This window comes from Montipora capricornis, chromosome 10, assembly GCF_036669925.1.
Source record: "Montipora capricornis isolate CH-2021 chromosome 10, ASM3666992v2, whole genome shotgun sequence".
Classification (NCBI taxonomy): Eukaryota; Metazoa; Cnidaria; class Anthozoa; order Scleractinia; family Acroporidae; genus Montipora; species Montipora capricornis.
In genome coordinates, this window is record NC_090892.1 from 33,619,254 (window position 1) to 33,636,753 (window position 17,500).

Genomic DNA, 17,500 nt, shown 5'->3' on the forward strand with positions numbered 1-17,500 from the left:
AGTGATTGCCGGAAACGCACAAAACTTTAATTGACATTTTGGAAGAATTCATTTATAAATTAAGTGAAATAGGCTTGTTTCACTATTTTAATTCACCAGTTTTAGCAGTTTTAAGCATTGTGGTGTTCAGTTTCAAGAGTTTGTAGTTTATGGAAACCCGCGCACCAAAGAAATTGAACAGTTTTATCATCATTGTAAATAGAACATTGATTATCCGATGCACGGTCCCTTCCATAAACTTTGAAGTCGTTGATTCTCCAACTGTCCATTGGGGAAATCTGTGTTTACATTTTAGCATTTTCCTATCTGACAAGTTTTTTGCGAAAGCCACAGATATTCAAAACATGACAAAATGCTCAGGTGCGGCCAATTAATTATTGTTAACTTCACAATACTACACGGACATTGACATTATAAAACCGAAAATTAAGTCGGGTGATGCTTATGTATTTCATTTCCTATGTTTGGCTGGGTTGGACGTTTTTTCTTCAAACAACCAGTTTTTTCCTTTTACCAAAAACTGGTCGCCTGGTAAACGACGACGGCTAATTTTGAGCACTGCATACATGTTTGTCACACTCCTATTGAAAAAGCTAACTTAGTGTTTTAATTTTTTCTGTCAATACTTTTACTCATTGCAGATTTAAAGAGGGGATATACCGCCTAAATGTTCTGCCAAACTCAAAAGTCAATCTCATCTGTCCACATGTAGCAATTTCGCTGGCTATGACAAATGGACCACAAAGCAGTTCCCTGTATGAGAATTTTTGGATAGTAGACAATTCTAGTTTCCACAGTTGCAATGTTAACACGTCCATCCCAGACAACAGAATTCTTCTGAGATGTGAGGATCCATCATCTCTTCATTTTGGGTTATTGGTTTTTCAGTCATTCACTGCGGTTGGAGGACTTACCGGTACATTTAAAAGTGGAGAGACGTATTACTTTCTGTGTAAGTATAAAGTGTGTTTCTGTGCACTGCAGCAAGAGTTATAAACAGTAGAAAATGCCTTCCAAGATTCACTGGTAATGAATCCTTCTGCGTTTGGGCTGACAAGATTTTTGTTAATTATAAGAATGATTAATTCCCTCCCCCACTTCTTTTATACTGCTGTGTAAAAGCTGAGAGTTTAATCAGCTTTTACACAGTATATGGGCTGATTTTTAAGATTAACTTTAAAGTGCTACTAACTATGATCAAATGTTCATCCCTTGAATTTTTAGGTTCATATAGAATTCTAGGAAAGATAAAAAAGGCCGTGTTACCGTTTGGAAATATCTGCATTGGTTCTGGAGATATTTAAGTTTGAAAAATATGTAAGATATGCAAATTAGATTACTGATGACGTCATTCACTCAACCCAATATAAAATCAAGTATATAAATAAAGCTATCTCGGTCAATTTGCAGCAAAGGCCATTGAAACTTGGTAGGCTAATAGTTATACAGGTAACACACCTTTGGCCAAAAAGAAATTGGTTACCATGGCAACTCACTCTTTTCCAGTCCCCTTCAACCTGATTCAATATTTTTGGTGATCATAAGCTAGAAAAACATTTAGCAAAGCAACAAACTTGACCTACCGTAACTTATTCATATGCTTGCAGGATCATGCAGATGAGGCACAATTGGCAAATATCAAAATAGAACGCCAAAGGTGGCCAGCAAAGCCTTTAATATCAGGGTGGTCTGGAGCCCAGTATATTGCCATGGTAACAAAACTGGTATACTCATATTGTGGAGCACATCTTCTAGAATCTTACTACAAAGAATCAAGCATTTCTGATACAAATTGGCTGGGATATCTTTTTCCGTCATATTTGATCATAATTTGCTTAAGTTTATGATGTCATCACTTGGCTAATTTGCATATTTTAAAACTTGAATATCTCTGGAACAAAAAGAGATATATATTTGAAAATAGTAAAACAGTATTCTTCTTCTTGTACAGACTACATGTTTATGTCTTTAAATGGCTTAGATAGGAAACATGTGAATTTCGTCGTAGTAGCACTTTAAGCGAGGGATAAAAAGAAAAAATATTTATTGTGGGCCATTTGTTTGAAACCAAGTTCAAGAGGTTTTTAGCAACATTTTTTCTGAGTTTCTCACTTATCAGAGGATGGAATTTTATTGTTACCATTTTAATGGTTTAATGTTCAATAAGCAACGGCAAATGGCTCTACAGAGACTCTGGACAGTACAAGCAGAGGACACTGTGAACAATTTAACATGCGGTTACAGATATACATTTGCAGAGATAAAAAAGGTATGTTTATGTTTTTTTGTTTTGTTTTGTTTTTAAAGTGATAATAGTAATGTGATTATCAGGATAACAAAAAGGCCTGGGTGAAAGGCTGAAATTGTGAATAAGAAAAGAGTATGGGTAAAATTTATGGTTTTACATAATTGTTTTATTTTCAACTTAAAATGAAAAGAAAGATGCAAAGCATAGTAACCACTGCTTATGGCTTTACAACCAAAGGATGAAAACTGCTTGATAATAGGTCTTGCATTTCGTTGGCAGTACTGATGTTAAGAGATGAAACAACCAGAAATCAAGGTCGAATAGGATGCGTGGCTGAGGGTTATTAGACAAGGATCAGTATTAATGATCATGAAGTTCAAGTCAAACTTACATCGAATCATTTTGCATCACTAGATGTTCTGTGTTCTGAGGTCGAATCATCAACAACACCATACACATTACCTAAAGGCAGCACATTACCTACAGGCAGCACATTACCTACAGGCAGCACATTACCTACAGGCAGCAATCAAAAGACTACAACACCAATAAAAACTACTGAAGAAACCACTACTGTGAAAACCATCAAACCCACTGATGCCCCTTATCTTCCAATTGATGCCAAGTCTCAAAACAGAACTAACCAGAAATCTCGTGAAAGGACTGGTAAGCCAGAGGCTTAAGATTATTATATCGAGGTGTTTTTTTTAAAACAGTATTCGATACTTGTTGTAATTTTTGTCTTGAGCTGAGCAGATTTCTATTCCAAAATATTAATATTACATTAAGTATGTATATTTTTCGGGGTGATGGAGATCTGAAACCTTGATAAGATTAGGTGCTGCAGGCATAAATTTAACTGGGGAAAGTAAGGTGTTGGTGTGAAGGGGGCTCTTTCTAGATTCCTAGGTTAAGGGATGGTGTTTAGGATGCATGCCTCCCCACTAGACACTTTGTAGACTCTAATTATCTTTCAATAAATAGGGAAACCACTAAAGCCCAGCATCCGTTAAAGATTCTATAGCGATAAGTGACATGTACATGTGAACACTGGCCACTTTATTTTGCTTCTGCTACAGTGTACCTGTAGATTGTGCAGGGTTACTATTTGAATTTTTTTATGATTATTATTATTATTATTATTATTATTACAGGATCAAGAAATTCTAACTTGCCTATTGGCCAAGCAAACTTCATTACCTACTTGCCCAAGGGGTACCTCCTCTTGTCTAGACTCATAAATTTTTCATCAAAAAAGAGAAAACAAGTTGCGTTATGTTAGAACTTTTGAAATACCGTAATTTGATTGTAAAACAAGAGGGAGTGGCTGATGAAAACTGAGATACTATATGTAATGCCCAAGATTTTAAAATGGAAAACTATTGCTATGGACAAGAACATCATTGACCTTTTCAACTTTTTTTAAATTTCTTGCAGTTTTGTGGTTGATAGTAACAGTAATTTTAGGAATACTGCTGGCTGTGTCTTTGGTTCTGAACTTATATTTTTTTAGGTAAGTAGTTTTTAAGATTATTGATTGATTTTAGATATTCTGTCACTTCTTAAATCTGATGATTGAATAATAATTCTTTATCTATCCATTCCTTAAATGTCTTTCAATGTGCTACAGTATTGGTGAAGGAAGAAAGTCTCAATGGATAACTGTGAAGGGTAGTCAGTTGGTAATAGTGTCTTCTCAATGTCGTTTTCCCTTTGTTCAATATGGCATTAAAAATGTAATTTTTATCCCTGCATCAATCTTTTAGCAAGGCAAGGCTGAAGGGTCTTTGCACAAGACATAAATTTACTATATCAGAGTCTGTACACTCCTATGATGGTGTGAGCAACAGTGCTTGCTTAACTTTTCATGCCTGTGTCTTTTGGGGGATGGGTTTGAGGTATGCTTACCAGTGGTTCATGTAGTATAGTGCACTGTAAAAAGATCACTATTGTACTGTACATGCCAAGATGACTCAATGCTGATGGTTTTTTCTTATTTTGCTTTCTGATTTTTAACAGGAAACACCGCCATGACACAAAACCTGCGAAGAGTGAGTCAGATGAAGCTGTTGATGTGTAAAACAAATTATACCCAACATAATTTTGGGGACCAAAATATTAAAATTTTTGCATAACTGTAAAATAAATTTCAGTATTTGGGGATAATTTTTCCTCACCAACTTTTCAGCAAGTTGTATCTTTTAAAAGAGTTTTCAACTTACATAGCTCTATGAGCCCTAGTATTTTTATTAAAGCAACGTGACATGTTGTCACAGTATTTGTTAGCAAGAAATATGTTAGGCGATGAAACGAGAGTAAGCTTTCAACACACATCAGAGAATTTTACCCAGGGCCTGGAGTTTTCTTGAAAAAAAAAAAAAAAATAGAAAAAACACAAAATTGTTCGTCTGGAAGAATTATCAATTTCATTGCTAACCAGTGTTCTTATTGTGGTTTTGTGGTAATTGTTTAATCTTTGTGCTAAATTCTGGTTTTAGAGTTTTTCTTTGAGCACCTATCAATTCATAGCTTGCTCTTTCCATCGTTATCATTCTGTCGCCTTCATCAAGTGTCCGTTTTGTCATACATGTTGTAGAAAAATGGTAAATGTTAGTAATTCATACATACATGTTGCCAAATTATGTGATAAGCTTTTTTATAGCATCGCATCTGATAAAGACCATAGCCAGAACAGCTTACTTCCGCCATTATATAAGAATGCAAGGTGTAACTTAAGAAACTATCAGCCTTACCATGTGCCACATGTCCGCACCAATAGGGCAAAGAACTCGTTTATTCTCGCAATGGCCTGCCAAGCGAATCAATTTTAGAAATGTAATTAAGGTTTTATTAAATTGGGTATTATTTATTAGATTCCTTTAAGATATAGATAGCATTATAAATATTAGTATGTATACATTACGTAATTCAGCCTACGGGCTGCGATATGATTTTAATAAACCTTACCAGACCTAACCTATCCTAAATTGTAAGTGTTTCCTGGCTTCCAAATCAGGACATTTTTATTATAATGAGGATTTTTAACTTACTGTACCTCAAAAGGGCCCAGGATTAAAAAAGAAAATCCCTGCATTATTGTTTGTGGTGCATGAGCAGTTTCTTTACTAAAAATTAAACTTATTGAAGAACTCACCAGGGAAGGTGTGGCCCAGTGGTTAGGGTGCTTGCCTTGTGATCCAGAGATCCCCGGTTCAAGACCCGCTCTGACCACTTGTTGAATTTGTTCCTGGTAGTCCCTGATTCAACTTCTCAGCTGCACTTGTAAATAGCCAATTGGTTTGCCTCCGGTCAGTTGGGATTCTTAACAGTTGTTGTTGTTCTGTTCCGTTGTTTCGTTGCTTGTGTTTCTTTGGCCCTGAAAAGCCCCTATGGGGAGCAGTCAGTTAAGTATGCATTGTTATTGTATTATATTGATGTGACAGACTACAAAAACAACTTTATTTAATAAAGTGTCTGTGGATTTAGCGCAAGAACATTAATTGGGGACACTAACGAAATTAACTTAAATCAAATCACTTGAAATCAAATATTGGTTGTGGGGAGGGGAAAACCGGATTACCCGGAGAAAAACCTCTCGGAGCAGAGAAGAGAACCAACAAACTCAACCTACACATGAATGGCAGGCCTGGGAATCGAACCGGGGCCACATTGGTGGGAGGTGAGTGCTCTCATCACTGCACCATGATACCATTCCCGATTGTTTGAAGGGTAGTTAGCACTTGTAATCTACCAGATGTAGCTCAGTTGGTTTTAAAAGTGCCTATCCCAATAGATTTTGATTGATCTTACAGGACAGGACGTAAAATATTTTTTAATGCACTTTACATGATAAGTTTATTAGTCAGAAACACGCCGATATCCCATTCAGTGATTGAACTCAGATATCAGAAGATAAGTTTAATAAAATAAGTCAGCATCAATAGCATTAATGTTTATACAACAGCGGAAGAACTAGGGTTCTGCAGGGAACAACCGGAATGCACACGCAAACTGAGAGTGTCAAGTATTTATGAGTCAATGAGTCAGCGAGTTAGTGCAGTTAATTCAACCATAAAATGAAAGCTAAAAGCGGACGTGACCACTTCAACAAAGGGGCCACACTGTTGCCAGGCAAAATGCACGTACTGGAAAACACAATTAAGTTTACTCACAAAGGCGTTCCAACGTCTCTCACGGAAACTTTCGTGCGTATACTGATCTCATAAACAATTTAATTCATACCTGGACACACTAGGATATATTTCTTATTTGGAATTAATCCATCTGGATTAACTAGAGAAGCTAAAAGGACTGTGTTGACAAGTGCTGTACTCCTAGTCTTTAGTGTAAATAAAGGCTGTAACGCTAAAGTTAGGTGGAATGTTCTTGTACAGTTGGGAAAACAACCCTGTAGTACCATCATTATTGTTGTAGAAATTCCGATACCTTACTAATCCGTTAATCCCGCGTTGACGTTTTTAGTTTAGGGTTTGGCTTGGCCAGGTACATTAATTTAGTTTAGTTTAGTTTTTGTTACTATAAGTTTATTAGTTTAGAAGTCACGTTTCGTCCAGAAGGTTTAGGTTAGTGATCCTGGTCAACCTTACGGGAAGTTTTGGGTTCGAGCCCAGACCGGACCAACCTTCAGCTGGGTATTTTTTTTATAACTTAGAAGAACAAAAAGCCTTTTCAATGCTTAGTCCGGAAAATTGCCTTTCCGTTTGACCTCAAACCGAAATTTCCGGATTTTTTGGCTAAATGGTAAGCACCCCTCGTCTCCTGCATCTTTGGTATTTGAGCCCACTCACTAATCGCAAAGGGTACGTCTTTCCCTGTTGTGTTGTCAAGGTTGGGGTGCGGAAAAATTATCTACCGAAGACAAAAGAACTCGTCGACACGCTTTTGGAAACCATTTAAGGGCATTTCATAGATACAGAAATACAGTGTTTGTGTAGAAATCCGTAACTAATTGAAAAAATTCGCAGAACACCGAAAAGCTAGAGAGAACAAGTCCCCCAAAAGTGTCGCGATTTTTTCGATTTTAACGATTTTTGCGAAAATTGCGAAAAATCGCAAAAATGGCAGAACATTGAAGAGCTAGTGCCGCAGTGCCGTAGTCGATGAATAATGAAGTCTAGTAAGTTGGTTGAACGACTGCTACCGCAGTGCCGTAGTCGATGAACAGTGAAGTCTAAGTTAGTTGAACGACTGAGAATTGTTCAACACGGTTCGTCCCCGACCAGTTTTGAAAACTGCAACGGCTATCTTGAGGGGAGAAGCGGACTATATTCCAGGTTCAATTTCAAAGTGAAAACAAATTTCACGCTAGGAAGAATTTCCAGCTAGTAAATATTACACACTAGTGAAAGCACAACCTTTAATAGTCTATTTTTTCCAGTTTTGACCTGGGCCACATTTTGTCAGTGGTACCTTTTAATATTTACTCTTCCGGAACAAATTTTGTTAAAACGTAAAAAAACATCCAGATGCCGGCTGCCGTTCTTTTCCGTTGCCATTTGTGGGTGTTGATTACTGTATTCGCACCGACATCTAACTTTGTCCATCCAGCAACAACAGTATTATCGAAGACTAAGACATTCATTTGGCCTTATGAACTCCTTTTCTCCCTTTGGGTATAAAAGGAACTTCTCGAAAATCCTTGACTGGTGGGAAAAAATGGAACTAGAACATGAATTTTGCCTCTTGAGGACCGGGAAATCTGCTTTTGCAATAGTAACGCAAAAAGTACTAATCACATCTATTTGGGGTGGTTTTAGCTGCAAGAACGGTTCGCTTCCATTTTCTTACTGAAATCCATATTTCTGGAAATCAAGACACGAACGCGAGGACTATATTTTCGCGCATATGGAACTACACATATTACTCCGTTTAGCATTCAATTTGCTGCTGGCATTTTGTCGAAACGAAAGGACTGAAATGAAAAGACCTTATGTGCTACAGTCAAACAAAAGTGTTTCTGAACAGTCATGGTTTAATGAAGGTGTATTTCTTGTCAAGATCAACATGATCAACATCATAAAATCAAAAGGCGTTCTTACCTGCTGGACATACTTTTATGATGATCTCTTAACCAGGCTACTGGAACAATGACCCAGCCCGCTGCTGACTGAAGGATGCACTAAAGATGATTCACAAAATACAAAAGACAGTTGAGACCATAAGTACCAGACCCTGCAAAAAGACATTCAGATGAAAGGAAGGACATAGATGAAAAGATTAGTTACCTAGAAATCAGCAGAGTTTGGATGTAGCAAAAATTGTCCAAAACCCGTAAAAATTCAGTTGCATCACCCAAACTAGAGCCACAAAACAACGACCGCGACTATCTGCCAGTAGTCGTTTTGCCACTGTAAGTGAAGATGATTTCGCGTTGAAATGTTTTTTTTTTTCTCTTTTTTGAAATAATCACCTGTGTATTTATACTAAAACAATGATTTGCCTCAGGCTCAGTGATAAACGGTGAATATTCACCCCGACTTCGTCTCGGTGAATATTTAACAATTATTCCATGAGCGCGCGTTGGATATGAGATGATAAATAGCCATCGAGGTGCGTAGCGCCGAGTTGGCTATAACCACTCTCATATCCAACAAGCGCGAATGGAATAATTGTTTTATTAAATTCCTTAAACTCCAAAAGTTTCGAAGTACGAAATACGAGCGAAAAAAAGCGAGAAAATCCTAGCGAAATCGAAAAAAGTTGATGAAGATGCGATGTTGTGTAATACCTCGTGGTCAGACAGACGCAGGCTCATCACAAAAACATTTCTTACCTTTTCGCGTATCTCTAAGCTTCGAAAGTGATCCAAACTTTCCACAAAAACGTTTTTCTTTTGCTTTATTCCGAAAGAAATTTCGCTTTCTGGCGTAAACGTTTTTAGTTTAGCAACGCTAAGCGCAAACTGAGATTGAGTGAACCAATCAGAGCACGAGAATTGCATTATCCGAGGTTGAGAATTTAATAATCAACGATAATCACTTCGCCTTCGGCGAATAATTGTTAACTATTGAGACGGAATATCCGCGCGCAATAAATAAAATGAGTTGTCTATCTAAATCCCAACATTGACACCATAACAAAAGACAGGGATGTTCAAAAAAGAAATTGTATTGTTTGCTGACAGCCTTTTAATAACTGACGTATTCAGGTAACATTTTGTACACGGCTTTTTTCTCTTTCAATTTTATACACCTGCTCGACTTTGCACTAGCCTGCGGTGCACCTTAGTTATCACTCACAGCCAGCGCTATCTTTGAACTTTCCTGACCAGGTGTAATTTTACTGCTCCAGCCAAAATTAGCCAGAGCACAATTTCAAAAGCCGCAGGAAGCCAGAAGGGAAGTGAAATTATTTTTTCAGCCAGCATCGTATTCAAAGGGTCGACCACAGCAAGAAAAACGTTTCGGCAAAATTCCCAGCTAGAGTTTCTCATCCATTATTGAGTAACCAGCCAGCAAATTCCTAGCCTGAGGAGCGGATCCGTTGGGTACTCCTGAATTGACACTGTCGCTAAAAGCGTAATTATGTACGACAGCTCATTAACCGAACCGCAAAATGAAAGCTAAAATTTTACGAGAGTTCTTAGGCCTAATGACTGAAACGAGCAATAAACGAGTGCTTTCTACTTCACATGATCTCGTGAAAAGTGTAGTTAACCCTAGCCGCAAAATGAAAGCTAAAATTTGACGAAAATGCTTAGGCCTAATCAGTAAACTAGTGCATCCTTCTTCACACGATCTCGCGAAAAGTGTACTTAACCGAGCCGCAAAGTGAAAGCTAAAATTTTACGAGAGATCTTAGGCCTAATCACTGAAACGAGCGCTTACTTTAGGCTTAATCAGTAAACGAGTGCTTCACATGAACTCGCGAAAAGTGTAGTTGACCGAGCCGCAAAATGAAAGCTAAAATTTTACGAGAGTTCTGAGGCCTAGTCACTGAAACGAGCGCTTAGGATAAATCAGTAAACAAATGGCGATAAAATATTATTTCATGTTCTCATTTTTGTGGATACGATGTTTTCAAAAAGGTCGCGCACGAGTCCTGAGAATTGACACTGTCGCTAAAAGCGTAATTATGTAGGACAGCTCATTTACCGAACCGCAAAATGAAAGCTAACTTATGAGGTAAAGTCATATTTATGAAAGCTAACTCACGAGATATATTCACGCGTAGCGGGCTTGTTTCGGCTCGTGGATTAAAAAACGAGGTATATTTATGCGGAGCGCGCTTGTTTTGGCTCGGGTATATCTATTTGTAGCGCGCTAGTAGAATAACTTGGGGGTTTGAAAAAGTGTTTGCTATCATATGATTCACAAAATTAAAGAAAGGGTACAAGTCATGTATTTTGTTTTGTTGTTGTTGCACAGGTAACCCAGGCTCATTCTGTGTGCCACATAGGTAAATATAGAGAACATATGAGGCGAAGTTTAGGTCTGGAAATTTGCAAGAAAATGGAAATAAAAATCGATAAAACTTACCATGTGGTGAGCTGTTGTTGTCTATAATACGTACACGAAATTTCGGGAAAAATCGTCCCCGTTCACCTTCCTTCATAGTATAGTGACAAGGTAGGAGACGTAAGCCAGCGTAGGGACTCCGATCGACCCAAAACAAGCACGATTTTTTTCGTGAAAATCGAATCCAGTCGCTAAATGAACACGCCAGGCTCGTGGAACATGAATTTCTCTAAACCATGAATCCATTGAAGCATCTCCAGGTAGCAACGCGAAGCCACCAGACTCCGTAAAACTTGTAAGTTAACCTGCTAAAATGGCGGCCAGAAAGCGTTGTCCTCGCAAAGTGTCCAATTCAAAATGGCAATGAACTCGGGACGCCTGGTGACGAGGGGAATATATGTCCCCCTGGAGGGAGGGGAGTCCCAGATTGCTCAGTGAGTTTTGTTTTTAGCAATTTGGGACTCCCCTCCCTCCAGAACTTATTATACCTTTATTTCCATTTTCTTACAAATTTCCAGACCTGAACTTCGCCTCATATGTGCTCTGTATTTACCTATGTGGCACATACAGTGAGCCTGGGTTATCTGTGGTTGTTGTCGTTGTAACAAACGAGGCATCGATGCGCTTGATTAAGCAACGGAGTTGTTATTCATTTTGGCGACTGCGGGACTGCGGAAGCAGCATTGCAACTCGAATGCCGCACTGCGGGAGCAGTTTTTCGAGTTAGATAATTTGTGGGCCAGGTATTCTGAAATCTAGCCCTTGAATATTTGCCAGCACAACAAGTTCGAGTTCTCCATATGACAATTTTCCTACCCATTTTAAGACAGAATTCCGATTTTTGATACCCTGTTTAAGACATTTAACCCAGTTTAAGACAAAAATTAATGAATCGATACCCTGATTAAGACAAACTAGACCCTCCGTGAGGGTACACCGGGTTGCCTGTGGTACGTGCACCGTTCCAGACAATTTTTTTCAAGTTGGGCGGTCATTAAGAAGTCATACCAGACGAGGCCCTTTGGCTCACTGGTCCTCACACGTTCGTACGACGAAGCAGACCTGTCCTTACGTAATATGTAGCTCTAACAGTGCACGATATTGTTTTGGTATTGTCTATCATTGTAGTGCCATGGTAGAAGTCTTGGGTAAATAGTCTGAGAAGACATGGCCGGAATTCAGCTTACAGAGCACTACTAAAAAACTTCTCCCATATCACATTTCAACCTTAAGCTCGAAAATTCAATACACAACATGGTATTATAATTCACAAAGGCAGAAAATACCACAGAATCCTTTTCCAACGAAAAATTTATTGAAACAAACAACATATTTGCTCTTAGAGGCGAAAACCTCTTCCTATTTCATTGCGTGCGTGAAGACAAGAAACTCAATCGTGTCAAATTACCATGTACTTCAGGTAAATACAGCTCACTTTGATTTCGTCTCGACGGGCGATAGATTGTTGTCGAAGTCCAGTACTCGTCGCTTTTGAGATTCCTGCCTAGTTTATCCAACTGACTTTCCATTATTGAGCTCCATAAGGGTATATTTTGTTTAAGGATCCACTAAAACGCCATCCGCGTTACATGACTTTCGACGCCATTGCAGGCTAAGTTAATTAATGATTCTACTGTGTCCACCAGAGAAATCTACGCAGTTCCACTACCCTCTCGATCCTAAGAAAATACGCGCAAAAGGCTCTATGCACAAAGACACCACTTACCAGGAGAGTGACAGGGAAGACTTTTACCGACACGGAAAAAAAAAAATACTAAAAAAAAGAAAACAAACAAACAAAACGCAGACCTCGACTGGGTTTGCCATAGGCAACCCAGTAAAAATGATAAATTCGATACCCTGTTCAAGACAAAAATCCCGAAAAACATACCCTGGCTGGCCGCACGTCCCCATTAAGTCCTTATAAGGGAGTACCCCCGCCGGGGTTTTACTACATGCAAAGAGCAAATTGTTTTCTTTATTCACACCACACACCACACTTTCAGTAAATCGTAATTTTTATTCCAGTTATTTTTAAAGTTCATTGCTTTCAGTTACTAATGATTGCTACACTGCTTAAGAGCTTTGAGAAACTATAGATTCAAGGTTCAGTGGTTTTGGATTCGCAGTGAAATTCAAGAATTCTTACGCCGCCAAACGGTCAGCATTTGATTGCTGGCACTCCATTCCCAAGATGTGATATATCAAACTGTCGTGCTTGTTCGGGCTTGTGACCCACAGACAAATGGCGACTCTTGTCGTGGCCTTGTGTTCGCTTTCTTTTCAGTGTTCCGCGATTTTTGCGATTTTACGCAATTTTCGCAATTTTCGCTAAAATCGCAAAAATCGCAACTCTTGTGGGGGACTTGTGTTCACTTTCTTTTCAGTGTTCGGCGGTTTTTGCGATTTTTCGCAAAATTCGCAATTTTCGCTAAAATCGCAAAAATCACAACACTTTTGGGGGACTTGTCTTCTCTAGCTTTTGAGAATTCTTCGATTTTTGCGCATTTTCGCAATTTTCGCAAAAATCGCAACACTTTTGGGGAACTTGTCTTCTCTAGCTTTTGAGAGTTCCGCGATTTTTGCGATTTTTCGCTAAATTCGCAATTTTCGCAAAAATCGTTAAAATCGCAAACATCGCACAACACTGAAAAGGTAGAGAACACAAGTCCCCGAGAAGATTTTTCGCAATTTTCGCAAAAATCACGAGTCCTAGTTGGGGATTTGTCTTCTTCTTTGCACCATTTACGATTTTTGCAATTTTTCGCAAAATTCGCAATTTTCGCATTTGCGTGCAAACCTGAACATAAGTGTGGATCGATCAAGGCAAACCGATTCACCCGGTTGAATCTCCCTCTGATAGAAGGAGGAAGGTAGAGTTCCGGCTCTTGCCATCGTTGTTTCCTGTCGGACAGATCGCTGACGCACTGCTGCACCAAACGTTTGCGCCCAATCCCTCATGGTCTGTATGCATTGTGGTGCCATTGGTACAGCTGGCAAAGGTTGAAGGACTGGAGGTATGGCCGACAGGTTCATGGTACGTTCTAGTACAGGGTACAAAGACATTCGGTTTGTAAAATAATTCTCCGACCAGTGAGTTGTTCTTTTTACACCTTCTTTGGCTGCATTTCCAAAATTTCTTGCGTAATCCAGCACGGTACATAGTGCATCTTTGTGATGTACGGTGGAATGAAGATTCTCGACGTAGTGTCATACAGCTTAAAAGATTCAGGGCGTCGTATCCGTGTGTCTCTGAAACCTGCTGAAGCTTCTTGACATTTCAATGGATGCAACAGTCTTGGCTGGGGACCGTTGAGGTTTTTTGGTAAACTGTCAAACTCGCCTCTAATACAACTTTCATTTCTGCGCAAGATTTGCAGAGTATCGCTGACAAGCCCAACCGCCTCTTGAATGGTAGAGAGCTTACACGTCTGGTGGTCTTTTTCATGGCTGTAAATCTTGCCCATCGCATTAAAAAACTCAGCTGCTTTCTTCAGCAAAGTTAAGATCTTAATACAATTAGTCTGCGCATCACAAACGTATAAAACGTGATCGAACTCCACGCAAACTGTACCTGCAAGGCCACTTATATTAAGGAGCTTCAATAAAGTTTGTATATTTGTAGTTTGTATGTACATATAGTTTTTATAATATCAACTTCCTTTAAAATATCTGAAATGTCGGCTTGTATTTGTATGATGAGTAGGATAAAATTTGTCTCTCTATTTATACAACGGCTTAAATTTATTTTTCGCGTGACGTCTTTTAATGGAAACATGCCGTTGAATTAAGACAGCTGAAACTATGGTATCATTTGCGTACCTTCTTCAATCTTCTCCCTTTTTGCCAGAGTTAAAGACCGTTCTTCAGGGCCTGGGTTGTTTGCTCGTTTTCCAACTACCTCTGCCGTGGATTGGTCATCGTCTCTAGACACAACATCCACCCCAATTCTTGGTGAAACGGTAGAAAAGGCTATTTCGATTGGGTATATGGTGACTGGGGCAAAAAATTCATAACTAAGCCACTGGATGGTATTGTCTATTGCGTAGAAATTTTAACTAAATAAAGCAAACAAACTCACAGAAAATGTAATGTCCGTAATAGATTTTCACTTACGTTGGAGCGTGTCTGTTCCATTCCTTATGGACGGGAATTAAAGTGCAACTTGCACGTCAGTGTTTATCCCCAAACATTGTGTGCCTTTGTTTGAATCGGACTTATCCATCTTTGCAATGTGGACATCTAAATGAGTTGCAATGTTTTTTCGCTACATCGCGCAGACCTCCCAATGGGCTAATGAAAATAAAAAGATAGGGAGGATGTGGTTTGTCATTTTTGTAGGTTGCGACATTTCTAATTTCAATGCAAGTGTTTCATCACTTCATGTAATGTCAAAGCTGTATTAGTAATACATTGCATTACAAGTTATCTTGGGCTCGGCACATTAAACCTCAATTCCCACCAAGGGAGACTCAAGGGAGGGAGCGTTGTGTGAAGCCCCCAAACAATGACTCGACTGCAAATGAGACCATTATGACCCATTATAGACAATATATTTTAAAACCTAAAGTAAGCAAATTTCTTTAGGACTTGGTTTGTTCTGGGTTAAGAGTAAAAGGAAAAACCTGAAATCTATAGAACTGAAAGCGACTAGATGATATATAGTGGTTCTCAATAATTTCCCATACATTATTTTTCAACCGCAATGCAAAGAAATGAATCCAGATTGTCCAGGATTGCAAGGTTTTAAAATAGTAAGTACAAGAAATGGAACTTTCCACACTGTTTCCTTTTCCTTAGCCTTCCGTGAAATTTCAGCACGGAATTTCTACTTCTGCAAAAATTGCTGCTTTTCCCCGTTTCATGAAAAAGGGTCGCACAATATATTATATCCACAGTAACCTCCAGATCGTTCGACATACCTCTTGAGGGTAATAGCCAAAACGCGGGGTCGGGTTGCGTTTTTTTTACCCTTTTTTTTTTGTTTCAATTCTGGTCGTTGCATATGGGTTATTGACCAAGCGTGAGGTCAAGATGGCTAGATATTGGCCAAGTTCTGTTTTTTGCGTGTTTATGGACCGAGTCGAGGTCCATACACACGAACAAGCTTGGTCAATAAAGGATTTATTATATGACTTAAGAGCCATTTTCCGAGAAAATCGAAAATCGCAAGACACTCGTAAAAAAATCGATTTTTTTTTTCTTTTGCCAAAACATCCCTTTTAGTGACCTAATTCAAGAAAAAATAGTTTTGGGTTCAAGCGATTCATTGTACGGGAGAAATGACAAAAGGTTTGAAAAATCGATTTATTGCTGGTTTTTCGCCCTTAAAAACAACAGAATCCGACCTCAACTTCGAGAAAACGGTGAACGCATAAGAAACAATCCCTAACATCGAAACTTCAGGCGAATATTATTTCGTTCTTAATCTTTAAAGCCCTAAAAGAAAATTTGAAGAAATAAGTTTTTTACATTTACAATCGACAAGTTTAAAAGGGACATATTTGTGTCTCTTGAAATGTTAGAAAATGAAAGCGAACTTTAACTGTTGAAAAAGCCCTCTGGTATATGCCGCTTCCTAGTAAAACCCATATAGAATAAAGCCTTGGCTATTGAAGTAAATTACGGGAAAGTTTTAGCTCTGTAAATTGAAATACAGCCCTGACACTGGAGCAAGCAATTTGAGAATTTCATTTCATAAAATGTCTGCAAATTAAGGACGGCCCGCTGAAGGAATTCATTCTAAACGCGAAGTTTAGTGCAAAAGGACTACTTACTGTTGCTTGTAATATGTTTTTACAGTGAAAATGTTATTTCTAGCTTTCAGCTGTGTTGGTGAGAGCCATAAATAACTTTTTATATGACGACTGAAAAACGTTTGTTCAGCCACATTGCCGCAGCGAAATCATCGAGATCGCAACTTCGAACTGAAACTGTCATCGCTTGATGAAACTCCGTTACCACAATGGTAAAATAGTTTTCTTCAGAGGGAAAAAGCAGAATTAAAATGCATTCGAAACCGTTGACTTCGATTTTGAATTTGTTTAGTTAAGATTTAAAGCCACCACAAGGTCTTATGACTTCTACTGACCCACGAATCGGTTACATATGCCAAGGTCACGTTAGCAAACTGTCACGAAATACTCAATAGCTTCTGTTTTCGTTCTTTGTTTTGTTGGTAAAAAAATACATACACTTTTCACAGAACAGACCTTCTTGCTTTATTTGATTTATATATTTGTATTGGTCCAGACACATGCATATGCTGACTGGTTGTAAAAGACATTCATCACAGTTTGCAGCAGTGAATAGATTGTTTAATGGTGGACATAGAAATTTTATCATGTCCGGCAGCTTTACCCGGTTTGAATGAGCTGGCAATGTTGATAATTTCCTCTTTCCAGATGAAACATAACAGCCGGTTACCTGAAATCTATTGGGTTACGGATTCAACGTCGAAGAGTCAGACAAAGGTTGACGAAGCTAGATCCCGAAAATAATGCCTTGAGATGGGGTGCTATCATACAGCGCAGGAAGTACAATGTGCCTTGGCATATAAATATAAATACATATAAGTATATATTCGCATTACATAAATATATATTCGCATTACATTTAAATATATATTCGTGCATTAAATATAAAATCTAAGAATTGGATTGAATCAATATTTGCGGTATTGCATTGCATATAAAATTTAAGGATTGGATTGCATTGAATGCCTTTTATGACTTTTTATTAAACCTTTATTTAAAAGATTGAACATATATATCTA

General features: G+C 38.4%; 1 protein-coding gene and 1 long non-coding RNA gene across 4 annotated transcripts in view; one reads left to right on the top strand and one right to left on the bottom strand.

Moving 5' to 3' along the window:
- Window positions 1-5,228, top strand: part of LOC138021797 (ephrin-A4-like) — an 11,195-nt gene extending 5,967 nt beyond the window's left edge. Inside the window, exons 2-6 of the mRNA XM_068868803.1 lie at window positions 642-952; window positions 2,168-2,269; window positions 2,663-2,914; window positions 3,686-3,761; window positions 4,268-5,228. Coding sequence (XP_068724904.1) covers window positions 642-952; window positions 2,168-2,269; window positions 2,663-2,914; window positions 3,686-3,761; window positions 4,268-4,328 — 802 coding nt within the window. The 3' untranslated portion in view covers window positions 4,329-5,228. The remainder of the gene's footprint in view (window positions 1-641; window positions 953-2,167; window positions 2,270-2,662; window positions 2,915-3,685; window positions 3,762-4,267) is intronic.
- LOC138021798 (uncharacterized) overlaps window positions 1-17,500 on the bottom strand; it is a 27,826-nt gene that overhangs the window by 9,685 nt on the left and 641 nt on the right. The window contains exons 2-5 of one of the 3 annotated variants that reach the window (XR_011126445.1): window positions 14,842-15,018; window positions 14,548-14,721; window positions 8,308-8,387; window positions 5,403-5,635 (exon numbers count right to left, since the gene is read on the bottom strand). This is a non-coding gene — a long non-coding RNA (uncharacterized lncRNA). Of the gene's footprint in view, window positions 1-5,402; window positions 5,636-8,307; window positions 8,388-9,041; window positions 10,689-10,746; window positions 10,991-14,547; window positions 14,722-14,841; window positions 15,019-17,500 lie in introns of those variants that run through there. The other 2 variants (XR_011126447.1, XR_011126446.1) reach the window with 2 other exon arrangements.